We start from the raw sequence: 17,735 nt of genomic DNA on the forward strand, positions 1-17,735 counted from the left end.
TGCCTTGTGACTTTTCCTTTGGGCGCACATGTAGGACCGTTTTTACGTACGCCTACTGCGATGAACACTGAAGCACACCAAAGAAATCATCAATACTGCTGTGATGACCATTGACATTGCTATATAAGGTGTGGAAAGAACTTGACTATCGCTTGGAGATGCGTCGTGTGATCAGAGGTGCAAAATGCAAACTTGGGTGGTTTAAGTTTGTGCTCATGCATCTATCACATTTGCACATGTAATGGCGTGTAAAATACAGAGCTTTGAAAGTGAGCGAACCATTTCCTGGGTATTAAGCGATCTAAACCGCTTTACTCGCAATTCACCAGTTTTCTCAACACGTTCGGCAGCAGCCGAGGTTACGTGCCTGCCTGGTACCACGTACAGACTCCAAAGTAACCAGTCTTTTCGAGGGAGAGAATAATGTTGAAGGTGTTGAGACAGCAACCAGCCACAAATTTATTTTCAGTTCCTTTATTCAAAAGGTGCCGCTACCGGTTTCGAATCATTACGATTCATCTTCAGGCGGTTTTCATGCTTTCATTAGAACATGTGGTGCGGTTTTTTACAGATTAATTGTCCCGTAATGTCGGTTTGGAATGTTTGTTTTCAAAGATTTCGTCCAACAGATGTCAATACATTACCACTGCATTCTTATCGTGGCACACGTAAACGTTTCTCACTGAAAACTTTAGATATGTCACAGAATAGATTTCTAGCACGCACCACATCTTTTTATACATACATTCGTATGACAACATGTGGTGTGTATTAGAAAGCTATTCTGTGACAAACGCAGATGCCAGCCTTATAAGACCATTGCCTCACAGACTTCTTTGGGGATTGTGTGTACGCCTGGATCATTAAAATTGCTGCACCAAGAAGAAATGAAGATGATAAACGCGTATTCACTGGACAGATAAATTATACTAGAACTGACATGTGATTACATTTTTACGCAGTTTGGGTGCATAGATCCTGAGAAATCAGTACCCAGAACAACCACCTCTGGCCATAATGACGGCCTTGATACGCCTGGGCTTTGAGTCAAACTGAGCTCGGATGGCGTGTACAGTACAGCTGCCCATGCAGCTTCAACACGATACCACAGTTCATCAAGAGTAGTGACTGGCGTATTGTGACGAGCCAGTTACTCGGCCACCATTGACCAGACGTTTTCAATTGGTGAGAGATCTGGAGAATGTGCTGGCCAGGGCAGCACTCGAACATTTTCTCTATCCAGATAGGCCCGTACAGGACCTGTAACATGTGGTAATGCATTGTCCTGCTGAAATGTAGGATTTCGCAGGGATCGAATGAAGGTTAGAGCTACGGATCGTAACACATCTGAAATGTAACGTCCACTGTTCAAAGTGCCGTCAATGCAAGCAAGAGGTGACCGAGACGTGTAACCAGTGGCACCCCATACCATCACGCCGGATGATACGCCAGTATGGCGATGACGAATACACGCTTCCAAAGTGCGTTCACCCCGATGTCGCCCAACACTGATGCGACTATCATGATGCTGTAAACAGAACCTGGATTCATCCGAAAAAATGACGTTTCGGCATTCGTGCACCAAGGTTCGTCGTTGAATACACCATCGGAGGCGCTCCTGTCTGTGAAGCAACGTCAAGGGTAAGCGCAGCCATCGTCTCCAAGCTGATAGTCCATGCTGCAGCAAACGTCGTCGAACTGTTCGTGCAGATGGTTGTTGTCTTGCAAACGTCCCCATCTGTTGACTCAGGGATAGGGATCCTTTACAGCCATGCGGATAAGATTCCTGTCATCACGACTGCTAGTGATACGGGGCCGTTGGGATCCAGCACGGCGTTCCGTATTACCCTCCTGAACCCACCGATTCCATACTCTGCTAACAGTCATTGGATCTCGACCAACGCGATCAGAAATGTCACGACCCGATAAACCGTAATCGCGATAGGCTACAATCCGACCTTTATCAATGTCGGAAACGTGATGGTACGCATTTCTTTTCCTTACACGAGGCATCACAACAACGTTTCACCAGGCAACGCCGGCCAACTGCTGTTTGTATATGAGAAATCAGTTGGAAACTTTCCTCATGTCAGCAAGTTGTGGGTGTCGCCACTGGCGCCAGCCTTGTGTGAGTGCTCTGTAAAGCTAATCATTTGCATATCACAGCATCTTCTTCCTGTCGGTTAAATTTCGCGTCTGTAGCACGTCATCTTCGTGGTGTAGCAATTATAATGGCCAGTAATGTACTAAACAAATCACAGCCTCGTGGTTGCAATGTTTTTGGTGACTCATAGATCTTTTTAATGAGCGTTTAGTAAGAATCCGCAGCCACGGAGATATTAGTTTTGACAATTATTTTTTTTTTTCTTTTGCGGATTTTATATTATCTAAAACCACTACACGAATGTAATCCACTTTTCATCGAGCACACGGACGGACATTGTTTTAACTTCCAGTTACAAAACGAAGTCGCAGCACCATGGCCGAGAGTGCCACGAGACTTCCTCAGAACAAATGTACGGCAGGTCCAACGACTTTAAGGTGTATTTGATAATTAATTTTATTGGAACAATGATCAAAGGAAGAGCGCCGTGTTCTAATAAGAGAAAATATATCTCATGACCTATTAGTATTCACAATTTTTGGATCATTGAATTTTCGTTGTGATTTGAGATTTTCTAAGCTCACCATGAAATTCGGAGCTTATGGAGCTCTCTTCGTGTTATTTTGTTGCTGACAGGTTTCGCGAGCGCGACATTCAGTTCTGTACTGACTTTTGCAACTGTCGTCCTCTTATCGTTCATCACAATCATCGATGACCGTCCGTCACGATCACGCAACACACACATTCGTTTGCATTGTGACTTACCGGATGACGATTTTCTGCTTTCCCTGTACTCCTTATAAATCTTTGACACGGTGCCTCACGAAAAGCCAAAGACCTCGTCTCTCTTGGTTAAGAAGCTCCCACCATATACGAGCACCAACAATTTGCCCATGCACGAATTAACTCAGTTCCAACATAATGCACTCATAACTACTTAAAACACTGTTTTGATCACGACTGGTAACTGCAACGTATTGAGGACGTCGCACGGGTGGTGAAATACGATAGCAGAATCTGCAGGTTTGGCTAGCGTCTGCATTTATCTTGGAGCATGTATTTCTCGCACTATTACCATATTTTAGTCCAACCTCTGTATATTTGTACACAATTTTATCGTTATAAATCTCGTTCAGTGTTTGTTGATATACACACAGTGTAACCTGTGTAAGTGCAGATATTTTTACTGCATGGTGAGAAAAGTGTAAAGGACAATAGCACATCAGCATTTACTTCATTTGCAAAATAATAATTATAGCCATTAGGGGTAGTATGTTTTTAGATTGGTTAGTACCTTCCAAGTACATCTGGCGAGAGCAAGTCATTAATGCTTATTTTTCCCTGGGCAGCGGGTCCGCTACTAAAGTATTGATGCATGGACACAAAACATTTAGTATATATTGACTGGCGTAGTCCACTTAGTGGCGCAGTTACGACTGCGCAGAAAACATGAGGCAGGAAATTAAGTGATGTGTTTATGGGAAGACTGCCTGACACAGAGAAAAGAAGATACATACAGATGTGTGCACATATTAAGGTACCTCACATTAAAATTCTGTACTTATTGGTGAAAAGATATCAATAGTAAGTTTCGAAATGGTTCAAATGGCCCTGAGCACTATGGGACTTAACATCTGACGTCATCAGTCCCCTATAACTTAGAACTACTTAAACCTAACTAACCGAAGGACATCACACACATGCATGATTCGAATCTGCGACCGTAGCGGTCCCGCGGTTCCAGACTGTAGCGCCTAGAACCGCTCGGACACACCGGCCAGCGAAGCGATTGTAATGTGGCTGATAGAAGACAACGTATAGACGAGCAGCTCGTTATCAAAGATGGACAACTCCAAGTAGCTATAACAAGTATTTGTGCAAAATACTTGTTATAGCTACGTATGCATCACAATATCTCAGCATGATGCGGAGAATGGAAGTGCGTGCCACACGAAAACATGACAAGCTACCTGTAATAATTAACACAAAAGCGGTCCAGAAAATTCATGCTCACCAAATGTAAAGAATAAATAAAAACGAAAACCCACTTATGATGGCACACTGGTGCCGAAACGGTGTTTTGCATAACTGGCGGACCTCAAATCCAAAAAATTTTAACTGCAAACACGTCAATACAAGGAGCTGCAAATCAAAAAGATGGATATTACTAAACAATGTTAAAATTTTGTGTTGTGAACAGTTTCATTTAGTAACTTCACTGACTTTTAAATATCTCTTTGTTACCAGACACGGAGTTTTTCTTTTGCGTTCTTTACCGCAATGGAAAATTGTTATCGTTGCTAATCATCATTCTGTAGACTTCTAATAAACCAGTGTGTTTTATTTGTTAGGAAAAACTTGTGTCATTCCTAAATAACAAAACATGTTATGGGCCCAGGTGTGCTACTGCGTAATTATTTAAGGGAATTGAAAAAAAAACAAGGCGCAAGTTTCGTACGTAAGTGAAGTGTAATAAGCGTATTGAGAGTTTCGTACGTCGGTGTAACGCCTGGATTAAAGTTCGACTATGGGTTCGACAAGATCAATAAGCATTGGTTTACTGGCAGGACAATCGAATTGGCATACACGATAATACATAGAAAATGTCTGTCTACGTCGTATTCCTGGAGCACTTGACGTTTTTGAAGGTAGATTAGTTAAAACCGTAGGATCTGCGGAAGATGCTGCTGCTCAAGTAAAAGAGACGTGTAAGAACGCAGTAAATAAATGTATTCACTACGAATATGACAGAGGAATCGTTGAAGAAAATAATGCGTCTTAATACAACTCGAGAAGCATGGGCAGAATTGCATAAATTATTTGATGGCGTTTCTGAAGATTAAGTTTATGATCTTTGTTAACGATTTTTTGGATGCGTGAAACATTCTAGTGATGGCGTAGCACCTCATATATCAAAGCTGAAAAATGTGTGGAATTATTTGAATCAAGAAATGGCCAAAGATACAGAAAATAATACAGAATTAACCGATTTATTTTTAATCTGCAAAATTTTTGGCACACTATTAGATGAGTATTTTTCATTTAAATCAAGTTTGATGTTTATGTCAAAAAGTGATATGATTGTTGATAACTTGACAACTCAATTTTGTGAAAATGAGAAAGCTTTGTAGAGCAAAGAAGGAGATGCGACATCTCAAGAGACTCTTATAAGCAACTTATTGAAACAGTGTTCCAAACAACACAGTGGGAAAAGAAAGTTATCTGTCATTACTGTAAGAAGCCATATCGTATGATCAAGAAATGCCGAAAGTTGGTTGTGGATGGTCGACTGCAAAAGCCTCAGGAAAGTGATGTTTCAGAAGCTGCTGAAACTTCAAACACGAATGTGGTTCTCTTCGCCGAAACGTCTGTTGTTATGTCATCTGTGTGTGATAATGATAAGAACTATTTTCTACGACACATACAGTTACATCAGCAGATGATGTTATCGTTGTGACTACTGGCGAGGGTACAATAGAAATGGAAGCAGCAGTGAATGGAAAGTGGCACAAAATCACTTTGAGTGATGTATGGTACGTATCAAAAATTAAGAAGAATCTGTTTTTAGTCTTAGCAGCACAAGGCAAAAATCCAATACCTACATTTTTCACCACAACAGAAAGGCGTTATTTTAAATTTGGTGAAGTTACGAAACTAGTTGGCCATCGTGGTCGTTATGGAGGGCTGTTTAAATTAAAGATGAGAAGCATTCGTGCTGAAGCAAATGAAATCAGTTGAGAAAATTTACTCCAGTTACACCACAGCCTGGGGGAAGTTTCCAGAATGAGATTTTCACTCTGCAGTGGAGTGTGCGCTGATATGAAACTTCCTGGCAGATCAAAACTGTCTGCCCGACTGAGACTCGAACTCGGGACCTTTGCTGTGGCTAAGCCATGTCTCCACAGTATCCTTTCTTTCAGGAGTGCTAGTTCTGCAAGGTTCGCAGGAGAGCTTCTGTAAAGTTTGGACGGTAGGAGACGAGATACTGGCAGAAGTAAAGCTGTGAGTACCGGGCGTGAGTCGTGCTTCGGTGGCTCAGATGGTAGAACACTAGCCCGCGAAAGGCAAAGGTCCCGAGTTCGAGTCTCGGTCGGGCACACAGTTTTAATCTGCCAGGAAGTTTCATATCAGCGCACACTCCGCTGCAGAGTGAAAATCTCATTCTGGTATTATGTTCACGTTCCAAACAATTAAGGATGACAATGGACCGAAAAGCAGTAAAAGTGATTCTGAGTGGCTATGACCACGACGGTGGTTGTCGGATCTGGTGTGAAGAAAATCGCCAGTTAATGAGTTACGGGATGCTATTTTTTAGATAAAATTATGGAACATTAAGTCCAGTAGATCCTGTGGATCTCGATCTCACCCATCAGAAGTCTGAAGACTCATCAGACGAAATTAACAGCAAAGTGAAATTTAGTTTTCCAAGAGAAAGAAAGTTCGAATTAGGCCACAACTGCGAGAACGTTTAACGTTAAAACGTCCGAAGAGACTTTAACACTACGTAACCCAGTTAATGAACTTTGAGGAACCAGAATCTTATTGTGACGCCATAAATTCGAGTCAATGAGACGACTGGAAAGCAGCAATTGATTAAGAAAAAAAATGAAAGATTTTCCGCATGGAAAGAGGGCAATTCCATATAAGTGGATCTATAAACCAGAGACGAAGCGGATGGATCGGTTCACAGATTCGAAGCAAGATTGGTAATCAAAGTATTTTCTCAAAAGAAACGGACTGATTACGAACAGACTTTCAGCCCTGTGGCGAAGATCTCGACTATTCGAACATTACTCAGCGTTGCAGCCAATGAGAGGATGAACGTTGCACAAATAGATGTGACTGCTGCCTTTATATACGGTGACCTGAAGGAAACGATATTTGTGACCAACCTGAAGGCTATAATGATGGTTATAATAATGGTTCTAGACACGTTTGTCGATTAATAAGAACCTTATATGGCCAGAAACAGGCAACCCGCTGCTGGAACGAGAGATTGGTTTTATCTTTGCCTCTTTATGAGACAGAAACGTCCTTACAATATTTTAGTTGTACTATATGTTGATGACGGGTTGATTACCGTCAACAATGACAGTGAAGTTAAAGAATTTAGTGAAGATCTTGAACGAGTTTCAAAATGAAATCAAAGCCAGCATCATATTATTTAGGGTTGGAAACTGATAGAGAAGAGCGTGGTTCCATTCAAGTCAGTCAGAATCATTTCACCAACAAGGATTTGGAGCTATGTGGCATGAGTAATTGTAGAACTATAACAACTCTAATTATCAAGGTCGACTGCACTGAAGGTGGCCGCTGTGACCGAGCGGTTGTAGGCGCTTCGCTCAGGAACCGCGCGATTGCTACGGTCGCAGTTGCGAATCTTGCCTCGGGCATGGATGTGTCTGATGTCTTTAGGTTTGTTTTAAGTAGTTCTAAGTTCCGGAGGACTGATTATCTCAGATGTTAAGTCCCATAGTGCTCAGAGCCATTTGAGCCATTTTGCACTGAAGAGAATCCTGTCAACACAATATCCTTAAAGACAAGCAGTTGCATCCTTGATGTACCTAATGTGTGGGACAAGAGCAGACATATAGGATACACTGTTTGAGTAGTATCTAGATGACTTGAAAACCAAAGAGAGTGTGATGTAATAAGGGTGAAAAGAATTTTTCCCTCTTCGAGAGGCATATATGACTATGGACTTATTTACTAAAACAGTAAAGACAAAGTAATTCTTAAATGTTATCGTGATGCCGATCATGGAGGCGATATAGGGACTGGACGATATACCTCAGGTGTTCTCTGCTTGTACTTTGGCGCACCTGTCAGTTGGATGAGTCAGCGACAAACTGCAGTTGCAATCTCTATCACAGAAGATGAAGTTGCAGCGGCTAGTGAAGCAGTACGAGAAATGGTCCGGATGAAGAGAGTTTTTAACTTATCTTTGCCGGCTAAGTGTTTCGAAATCCCGCCTACGAGTGGACAATGAAGCTACTGTGCGACTCGCACAGAATATTGAATTTCCCCGACGCACAAAACATGTTCGTCTCAGGCACTTCTCTGTTCGACGATTAGTTACAGCCGGTGAAACAACTATTTCAAGAGCAGATACTGAAAATCAGCTTGCGGATTTATTACCAAAACCATTATTTACTACATGACTAAGAAAGTTCTGCAAAAATTTTAGTGTGTGTGTAAGTTATTAAATAAGGGAGAGTCTTAAAGTTTTGCGATATGAACAATTTTCCTTAATAAGTTCACTGACATTTAAATATCTTTGTCTTACCAGACACGGATTGTTTTGCGTTCTTTACCGGAATGGAAAATTAGTATCATTGTTAAGCGTTTTTCTGTAGGATTCTAATAAAACAGCGTGTTTTTTCCTCGAAAAGCTTGTGTCATTCGTAAATAACGGGAAAAAAGTACATTCCCGGCCAAGAGAAGTCTAATAGTATCAAACATTGAGGATGAAATCTTTAAGAATGTTTGTTTGGAGCACAACATTGTATTGTAGTGGACTATGGGAAGACAAAAAAAAGAGAATCTAGGTATTTGAGATGTGGTGCTACAGACGAATGTTGAAAATTAGGTGAACTGGTAAATAAAGGACTGAGGTAGTTTTCTGAAGAATTAGGGAGGAAAGGAATGTATGAGAAACACTGACAAGAAGAAGGGACAGGATGGTAGGACATCTGTTGGATGGTAGGACATCTGTTAAGATATCAGTCAATAACTTCCATATTACTGGAAGGAGCTGTAGAGGGTAAAAACTGTAGAGGAAGACACAGATTGGAATACAGCCAACAAATAATTGAGGACAGTGCTACTTCAAGGTGAAGAGGTTGGCCACATCAAAACAGTCGGAAGACATCACTGAAAGAAACTAACTTACACCAGCTACACCTTCAGGAGTATTTGATGCTTCTGACACGATTGAGTCGGCCCCTGGTGGCCGAGCGGTTGTAGGCGCCTCAGTCTGAAACGGCGCTATCGCTACGGTCGCAGGTTCGAACCTGCCTCGGGCATGGATGTGTGTGATGTCCTTAGGTTAGTTAGGTTTAAGTAGTTCTAAGTTCTAGGGAAATAATGACCTCAGATGTTAAGTCCCATAGTGCTCAGTGCCATTTGAACCATTTGACACGATTGAATAAAGTTACGTATAGAAACAAAGGCTCATTAGAAAAGGGGAGGAGGACAGAAAAAAAATGGTTCAAACGGCTCTAAGCACTATGGGACTTAACATCCGAGGTCATCAGTCACCTAGACTTACAAGGGGAGGCCACGACGTCTGGAACGCGGATTTACTGCAAACTTCGTACACTCGTAGTACTCCATTAGGACAACAAAATGTGTAAGCAGTAGCGCGTACTTCTCAAGCGTTGTTGAGAAAATCGCAAGATAATTTCGGTCGTCAAATATATACCTGTGGGTGGCCATTTTAACCATGAAGCGGCAGCAGTCGAGAGGTTATCGTTCAAGCCCCGTAATCGACGCCGGCACGGTAACTCAGTGTGTTCGGTCAGAGGGCTGCGTGCTGTCTGTAATAAAAAAAACTTAGTCCAAGAATGAACCATCAACTTGAACGGACGTCTTGTGACGTCCGCCCAGACCAAACGCAACGGACAATATCGAACAGAATTTAAAAAAAAAAAAAAAGCGTGTTCGGTCAGAGGATCTACCTATCCTCTGTAATAAAAAACTGAGTGGTTGGATCAACGAACAACCTGAACAGGGTTCATCGGACATCCGCAACGAACAAATTCAACGAACAGTAGAGAACAAAATGAGATAATAAAAAAAAACGTAATCGATGTATCGCAGGATTGAGTTCCGTTCGTCAGTTTTTTACTTCTAACGCAGTCATTTTCTCTACTATTTACATTACAATTGATCTAATGGGAAAAATACGTGTAATCGGATGAACTTTTATTAAATTTACAGTGTGATTTGGCAATGTACAAATTTTTATTATCACAAATAATATAATATTCGTAACTATGGACTGCGAAACGACCAAACACATAAAGTGATAATGAAAATGTATGCTTGTCCGTGATTTCAGAAATCCAGTATACCTGGAAGGAGCGCGAAACGACTTGTTACTCCCAAGTTTTGGCCCACATAGACGGCTTTCGAAAGATGAACAACTAATCGTCGCTTTCGACATTACGAGCACAAGTTGTAGGATGGTATTTTTCGTAAAAACATGGAAAACATTGAAGTTAAACGGCACCAGCGGCATTGAATAAATGCTATGTTTCCGCATACGCAAGGTCTTTTGAGGTTTTCCATGGAAAAGAAACATCGTTAACATTTTGAAAGACCTCTCTTTCAGCCCATAATTTGGAAGCAAACCATGCATAACGGAGCATTTCCTTAAATATCGGCGCTGATAATTGGTCGTGCAGTATTGAGTGCATTTTAATAGCGTCTTCACGAGAAGCAATTTCTCGTTCTCTTTCGACTAAATACGAACAATTTCGAAGACACGGACAAGCAGGCATTTTTAGTATCACTTTATGCGTTTGGTAGTTTACTAGTTATAGTTATGAATATTAAATAATTTGTCATAGTAAAAATTTGTAGACTGCCAAATAACATTGTAAATTTAATAAAAGTTCATCCGATTACACGTATTTTTCCCATTAGATCAATTGTAATATAAATAGTAAAGAAAATGACTGTGTTAGAAATTTAAAAAAAAACTGACGAACGGGACACGATCCTGCGATCCAGCGATTACGGTGCTTGAACGGTAACCTCTCGACTGCCGCCGCTTCATTGTAAAAATGGCCACGCACAAGTATATATTTGACAACCGAAATTATCTTGCGATGTTATCAATAACGCTTGAGAAGTAGGCGCTACTGCTTACACCTTTTGTTGTCCTTGTTAGAATTACCCTAAGGACATCACACACATCGATGCCCGAGGTAGGATTCGAACCTGCGACCGTAGCAACAGCGCTGCTCTGGACTGAAGCGCCTAGAAGCGCTCGGCAACAGCGGCCAGCGGTAAACAGCAGCTACACACTTCTATACCATCATTGAAAATTGCTCTTCCATTGTCAGTCTAAAGTATGCAAACTCGTAACAGCGCTCTCTGCTGACATGTCTTCACAGAGCAGCAGCTCGACTGGAATCTGCCCGACTGCTACGTGTGGACGTGTGACGAGGCAGGGCAGAGCGGTCTCACCTCGCCAGGTGTAGCCGGCGGAGTGTCCGTAGTGCCAGACGAGGCAGCTCTTGAGCTCTACGGCGACCTGGTTGCAGGGGTGCAGCAGCTGGGCCAGCGCTGGGCAGCGGAGGCGCGCGGCCACCGCCTCGGGGCTGCCCGTGTCCACCCTGGCCAGCAGGGCACCCAGGGCTGCCGACGTGGCGCGCGCCTTGGCCGCGCCCAGCTGCCAGCCGCAAGCGCCGCAGCGCCACGGGGACGACTCGTCCAGCGGATCCTCGCTCACCACGGCGCCTGGGCAGCCGCCGCGCCCGCACCGCAGCGCAGACAGCAGCGACCCGAACTCCTGCTCACAGACACAGGCGGCCCGCTGGGGACATACTGCCACAGCACGTCTCTCTCTAGAAGCAAGCTCGTAAGTTCACCGGACAAAACACTAATCTACACAGTGCGTGCACACGGACGAATCGTTAAGGGCAGACGCAATCCAATATCCATACCGACATTTAAACATCGATGTTTCCTACACTACTGGCCTTTAAAATTGCCACACTAAGAAGAAATGCAGATGATAAATGGGTATTCATTGGACAAATATATTACACCAGAACTGACATGCCATTACATTTTCACGTAATTTGGGTGCATAGATCCTGAGAAATCAGTACTCAGAACAACCACCTCTGGCCGTAATAACGGCCTTAATACGCCTGGGCATTGAGTCAAACACAGCATCGAAGGCGTGTACAGGTACAGGTGCCCATGCAGCTTAAACACGATACCGCAGTTCATCAAGAGTAGTGACTGGCGTATTGTTACGAGCCAGTTGCGCGCCCACCATTGACCAGACGTTTTCTGCTGGTGAGAGATCTGGAGAATGTGCTGGCCAGGCCAGCAGTCGAACTTTTTCTCTATCCAGAAAGGCCCGTACAGGAACTACGACATGCGGTCGTGCATTATCCTGCTGAAATGTAAGGTTTCGCAGGGATCGAATGAAGGGTAGAGCCACGGGTCGTAACACATCTGAAATGCAACGTTCACTGTTCAAAGTACCGTCAATGCGAACAAGAGGTGACCGAGACGTGTAACCAATGGCACCCCATATCATCACGCCGGGTGATACGCCAGTATGGCCATGACGAATACACCCTTCCAATGTGCGTACACCGCGATGTCGCTAAACACGGATGCGATCATCATGATGCTGTAAACAGAACCTGGATTTATCTGAAAAAATGACGTTTTGCCATTCGTGCACCAAGGTTCGTCGTTGAGTACACCATCGCAGGCGGTCCTGTCTGTGATGCAGCGTTAAGGGCAACCGCACCCATGGTCTCCGAGCTGATAGTCCATGATGCTGCAAACGTCGTCGAACTGTTCATGCAGATGGTTCTAGTCTTGCAAACGTCCCCATCTGTTGACTCAGGGATAGGGATCGAGACGTGGCTGTACGATCCTTTACAGTCATGCGGATAAGATGCCTGTCATCTCGACTGCTAGTGATACGAGGCAGTTGGGATCCAGCACGGCGTTCCGTATTACCCTCCTGAACCCACCGATTCCATATTCTTCTAACAGTCATTGGATCTCGACCAACGCGAGCAGCAACTTTCCGATACGATAAACGGCAATCGCGATAGGCTACAATCCGACCTTTATCAAAGCCGGAAACGTGACGTTACGCATTTATCCTCCTTACACGAGGCATCACAACAACGTTTCACCAGGCAATGCCGGTCAACTGCTGTTTGTGTATGAGAAATCGGTTGGAAACTTTCCTCATGTCAGCACGTTGTATGTTTCGCCACCGGCGCCGACGTTATGTGAATGCTCTGAGAAGCTAATCATTTGCATATAACAGCATCTTGTTCCTGTCTGTTAAATTTCGCGTCCGTAGCATGTCATCTTCATGGTGTAGCTATTTTAATGGCCAATAGTGTATTAAAACCTGAACATTGTGCGTGGTTTTCTCTGCAGTTATTGTTTGATAACTTTCATGGACATTCATTTTATAACTATTTGATTTCGTAGTTGCCATTTTACGTATACTGTCTTGTCTCATAATTAAATCAAGTATTAAACTTTAAACTCCGTACTGTACATCTGCATCAAACGCAGGTAAAGTGGGTGCAACAGATTTTTATCAAAGCTCTTAGTTACTTTCAAATCAGTTTTTTTTTGTTTTTGTATTAACCGAAACTGCTCTGCATTCCTCATACAGTAAAGGAGAACTTTTATCAAACACAAGGAAAAGAAAAAGTTCTGCACAGGATTATTTAGTAAGTCATTTTTAAAAATTGTGAGAAATTTTAGTATTTTAGTTTCTATCTTGCCTGAGAAAACGTATATTATATCTGAAAAATAAGGCAGATGTCACTTAAGGTTTTTGTTTCATTTTCTTAAAACACTGCCATACCTCCAGTCATTAAATGTCCATTTCCGTGATCTTAATTCTCTTCTTTGTCTTACTGGAGTATTCTCTTCCTCTGGTTACCCTCCGTCACATCAATTTTTTATATTCTTCTGCTGCTTGGCCTTTTCCAAGTCTGCTCCATCAATGCCTCTGACTATCTTCAGCGTGCACCTGGATGGAATCGTATTCTCTGCAGGAATCCTGCTTACATTCCCTCTGCCGGCCGCTGTGGACGAGCCGTTCTAGACGCTTCAATTCGGATCCGTGCGCCTAGTACGGTCGCAGGTTCGAACCTGCCTCGGTCATGGAAGTGTGTCATGTCCTCAGGTTAGTTAGGTTTAAGTAGTTCTAAGTAGAGGACTGATGACCTCAGATGTTAAGTCCCATAGTGCTTAGAGCCATTTGTACCTTTTTTTTACATTTACACTATTAAAGACTGTACAGGCATCACATGCAGCTGTCTACACAATACTTGATGACACAAATACAGTTTCCGGGAAACGCATCCATGTAAGGTGATTAAGCGTCTCATTCGTATTTTCTGTTTTCCGCTGTACACATTTCTTAAGCAGTTCAGGGTTGGCTAGCTAACTGAGAATTGGCTTTATAACATTTAAAACAACAAGTGGCAAACCATATGGGTATGTGGATTTCCACTAGCTTCTCCTGCAGATATTTTCAACACAATACGTCACACATATTGAGGATTCTCATTTGTGGAAAGTTTCTGTGAGAATATTTCCCATACTGCTTAATGCATTGTGTACACACTATGTACATAGGCCCTGATGGCTTTTCAACAATATATTTGTAATGTGTGAATTTCTTTGTCTGTCAGTCTGTTAGCATCTACCAGCAGTTATCCGTTTTCTAATTTCTGCCACTACTATAATCATTGTCATAATGTTCTGCATTATTGTGGTCAAGATAGATACGAAGCCAACACCTACTACAGAAGTACAAGTTTATATGCCAACTAGCTCTGCAGATGACGAAGAAATTGAAGAAATGTATGATGAAATAAAAGAAATTATTCAGATAGTGAAGGGTGACGAAAATTTGATAGTCATGGGTGACTGGAATTCGGTAGTAGGAAAAGGGAGAGAAGGAAACGTAGTAGGTGAATATGGAATGGGGCTAAGAAATGAAAGAGGAAGCCGCCTGGTAGAGTTTTGCACAGAGCACAACTTAATCGTAGCTAACACTTGGTTCAAGAATCATAAAAGAAGGCTGTATACATGGAAGAAGCCTGGAGATACTGACAGGTTTCAGATAGATTATATAATGATAAGACAGAGATTTAGGAATCAGGTTTTAAATTGTAAGACATTTCCAGGGGCAGATGTGCACTCTGACCACAATCTGTGGGTTATGACCTGTAGATTAAAACTGAAGAAACTGCAAAAATGTGGGAAATTAAGGAGATGGGACCTGGATGAACTAAAAGAACCAGAGGTTGTACAGAGTTTCAGGGAGAGCATAAGGGAGCAATTGACAGGGGTGGGGGAAAGAAATACAGTAGAAGAACAATGGGTAGCCTTGAGGGATGAAGTAGTGAAGACAGCAGAGGATCAAGTAGGTAAAAAGACGAGGGCTAGTAGAAATCCTTGGGTAACAAAAGAAATATTGAAATGATGAAAGAGAAAATATAAAAATGCAGTAAATTAAGGAGTTAAAAAGGAATACAAATGTCTCAAAAATGAGATCGACAGGAAGTGCAAAATGGCTAAGCAGGGATGGCTAGAGGACAAATGTAAGGATGTAGAGGCTTATCTCACTAGGGGTAAGATAGATACTGCCTACAGGAAAATTAAAAGAGACCTTTGGAGAAAAGAGAACCACTTGTATGAACATCAAGAGCTCCGATGGAAACCCAGTTCTAAGCAAAGAAGGGAAAGCACAAAGGTGGAAGGAGTATATAGAGGCTCTATACAAAGACAATATAATGGAAATGGAAGAGGGTGTAGATGAAGATGAAATGGGAGATACGATACTGCGTGAAGAGTTTGACAGAGCACTGAAAGACCTGAGTCGAAACAAGGCCACCGGAGTAGACAACATTCCATTGGAATTACTGACGGCCTTGGGTGATCCAGTCCTGACAAAACTCTACCATCTGGTGAGCAAGATGTATGAAACAGGCGAAATACCCTCAGACTTCAAGAAGAATATAATAATTCCAATCCCAAAGAAAGCATGCATTGACACATGTGAAAATTACCGAACTATCAGTTTAATAAGTCACAGCTGCAAAATACTAACGCGAATTCTTTACAGACGAATGAAATCCTAGTAGTAGCCGAGCTCGGGGAAGATCAGTTTTGATTCCGTAGAAATGTTGGAACACGTGAGGCAATACTGACCCTACGACTTATGTTAGAAAATAGATTAAGGAAAGGCAAACCTACGTTTATAGCATTTGTAGACCTAGAGAAAGCTTTGACAATGTTGACTGGAATACTCTCTTTCAAATTCTGAAGGTCGCAGGGGTAAAATACAGGGAGCGAAAGGCTATTTACAATTTGTACAGAAACCAAATGGCAGTTATAAGAGTCGATGGACATGAAAGGGTAGCAGTGGTTGGGAAGGGAGTGAGACAGGGTTGTAGTCTCTCCCCGATGTTATTAAATCTGTATATTGAGCAAGCAGTGAAGGAAACAAAAGAAAAATTTGGAGTAGGTATTAAAATCCATGGAGAAGAAATAAAAACTTTGAGGTTCGCCGATGACATCGCAATTCTGTCAGCGACAGCAAAGGACTTGGAAGAGCAGTTGAACGGAATGGATAGTGTCTTAAAAGGAGGATATAAGATGAACATCAACAAAAGCAAAACGAGGAAAATGGAATGTAGTCGAATTAAGTGGAGTGATGCTGAGGGAATTAGATTAGGAAATGAAAGACTTAAAGTAGTAAAGGAGTTTTGCTATTTGGGGAGCAAAATAATTGATGATGGTCGAAGTAGAGACGATATGAAATGTAGACTAGCAATGGAAAGGAAAGCGTTTCTGAAGAAGAGAAATTAGTTAACATCGAGTATAGATTTAAGTGTCAGGAAGTCATTTCTGAAAGTATTTGTATGGAGTGTAGCCACGCGTGGAAGTGAAACATGGACGATAAATAGTTTGAACAAGAAGAGAATAGAAGCTTTCGAAAGGTGGTCCTACAGAAGAATGCTGAAGATTAGATGGGTAGATCACATAGCTAATGATGAAGTACTGAATAGGATTGGGAAGAAGAGAAGTTTGTGGCACAACTTGATCAGAAGAAGGGATCGGTTGGTAGGACATGTTCTGAGGCATCAAGGGATCACCAATTTAGTATTGGAAGGCAGCGTGGAGGGTAAAAATCGTAGAGGGGGACCAAGATATGAATACGCTAAGCAGATTCAGAAGGATGTAGGTTGTAGTAGGTACTGGGAGATGAAGAAGCTTGCATAGGTTAGAGTAGCATGGAGAGTTGCATCAAACCAGTCTCAGGACTGAAGGCCACAACAACAATGTTCTATGTACCTCTGCAGTTCCTTAGGGTCGTGCGAACGAAAAACTGAGACAAAAAAGAAATTAGCGTAGAGATGGTGTGGATCACAGCATTAGAAAAGGGAGCGTATCTGCCGCAGATGGCCAAAGAAATTTTTTAAAAACATTTCTAGTCAGATTTAGACTACGAAACTGTGAGATGTCGTTCTTAAAACATCAATAAATAAATTAACCATGAAATCCCTACATCTGCCCTTAAGCCTTGATACATGACGCATCGATCAAGTAACGTTCTTAAAACATCAATAAATAAATTAACCATGAAATCCCTACATCTGCTCTTAAGCCTTGATACATGACGCATCGATCAAGTAACGTGCTCACCGCGCGGGCCCTGCCTCTGCCTGAGCGTAAAGCAAAACAGTCGTAATATAGGCCTACTAATCATATTCAAAACGTATTGTATACATTAAATGTGACATCGTTATCAGATGCATGGTTAATAACTGTTACTAAGCATCATGCCTTTAACCAACATGTGAATGCAGCTTCAAAACTGGAGCACATA

The 17,735-nt window shown here is 42.2% G+C and overlaps 1 protein-coding gene across 1 annotated transcript in view; it reads right to left on the reverse strand.

Annotated features, from left to right (window-relative positions):
- LOC126272250 (SET domain-containing protein SmydA-8-like) overlaps window positions 1–17,735 on the reverse strand; it is a 147,532-nt gene that overhangs the window by 33,654 nt on the left and 96,143 nt on the right. Inside the window, exon 6 of the mRNA XM_049974964.1 lies at window positions 11,300–11,624. Coding sequence (XP_049830921.1) covers window positions 11,300–11,624 — 325 coding nt within the window. The remainder of the gene's footprint in view (window positions 1–11,299; window positions 11,625–17,735) is intronic.

The sequence above is a fragment of the Schistocerca gregaria genome, chromosome 5 (assembly GCF_023897955.1).
Source record: "Schistocerca gregaria isolate iqSchGreg1 chromosome 5, iqSchGreg1.2, whole genome shotgun sequence".
NCBI classification, from domain to species: domain Eukaryota; kingdom Metazoa; phylum Arthropoda; class Insecta; order Orthoptera; family Acrididae; genus Schistocerca; species Schistocerca gregaria.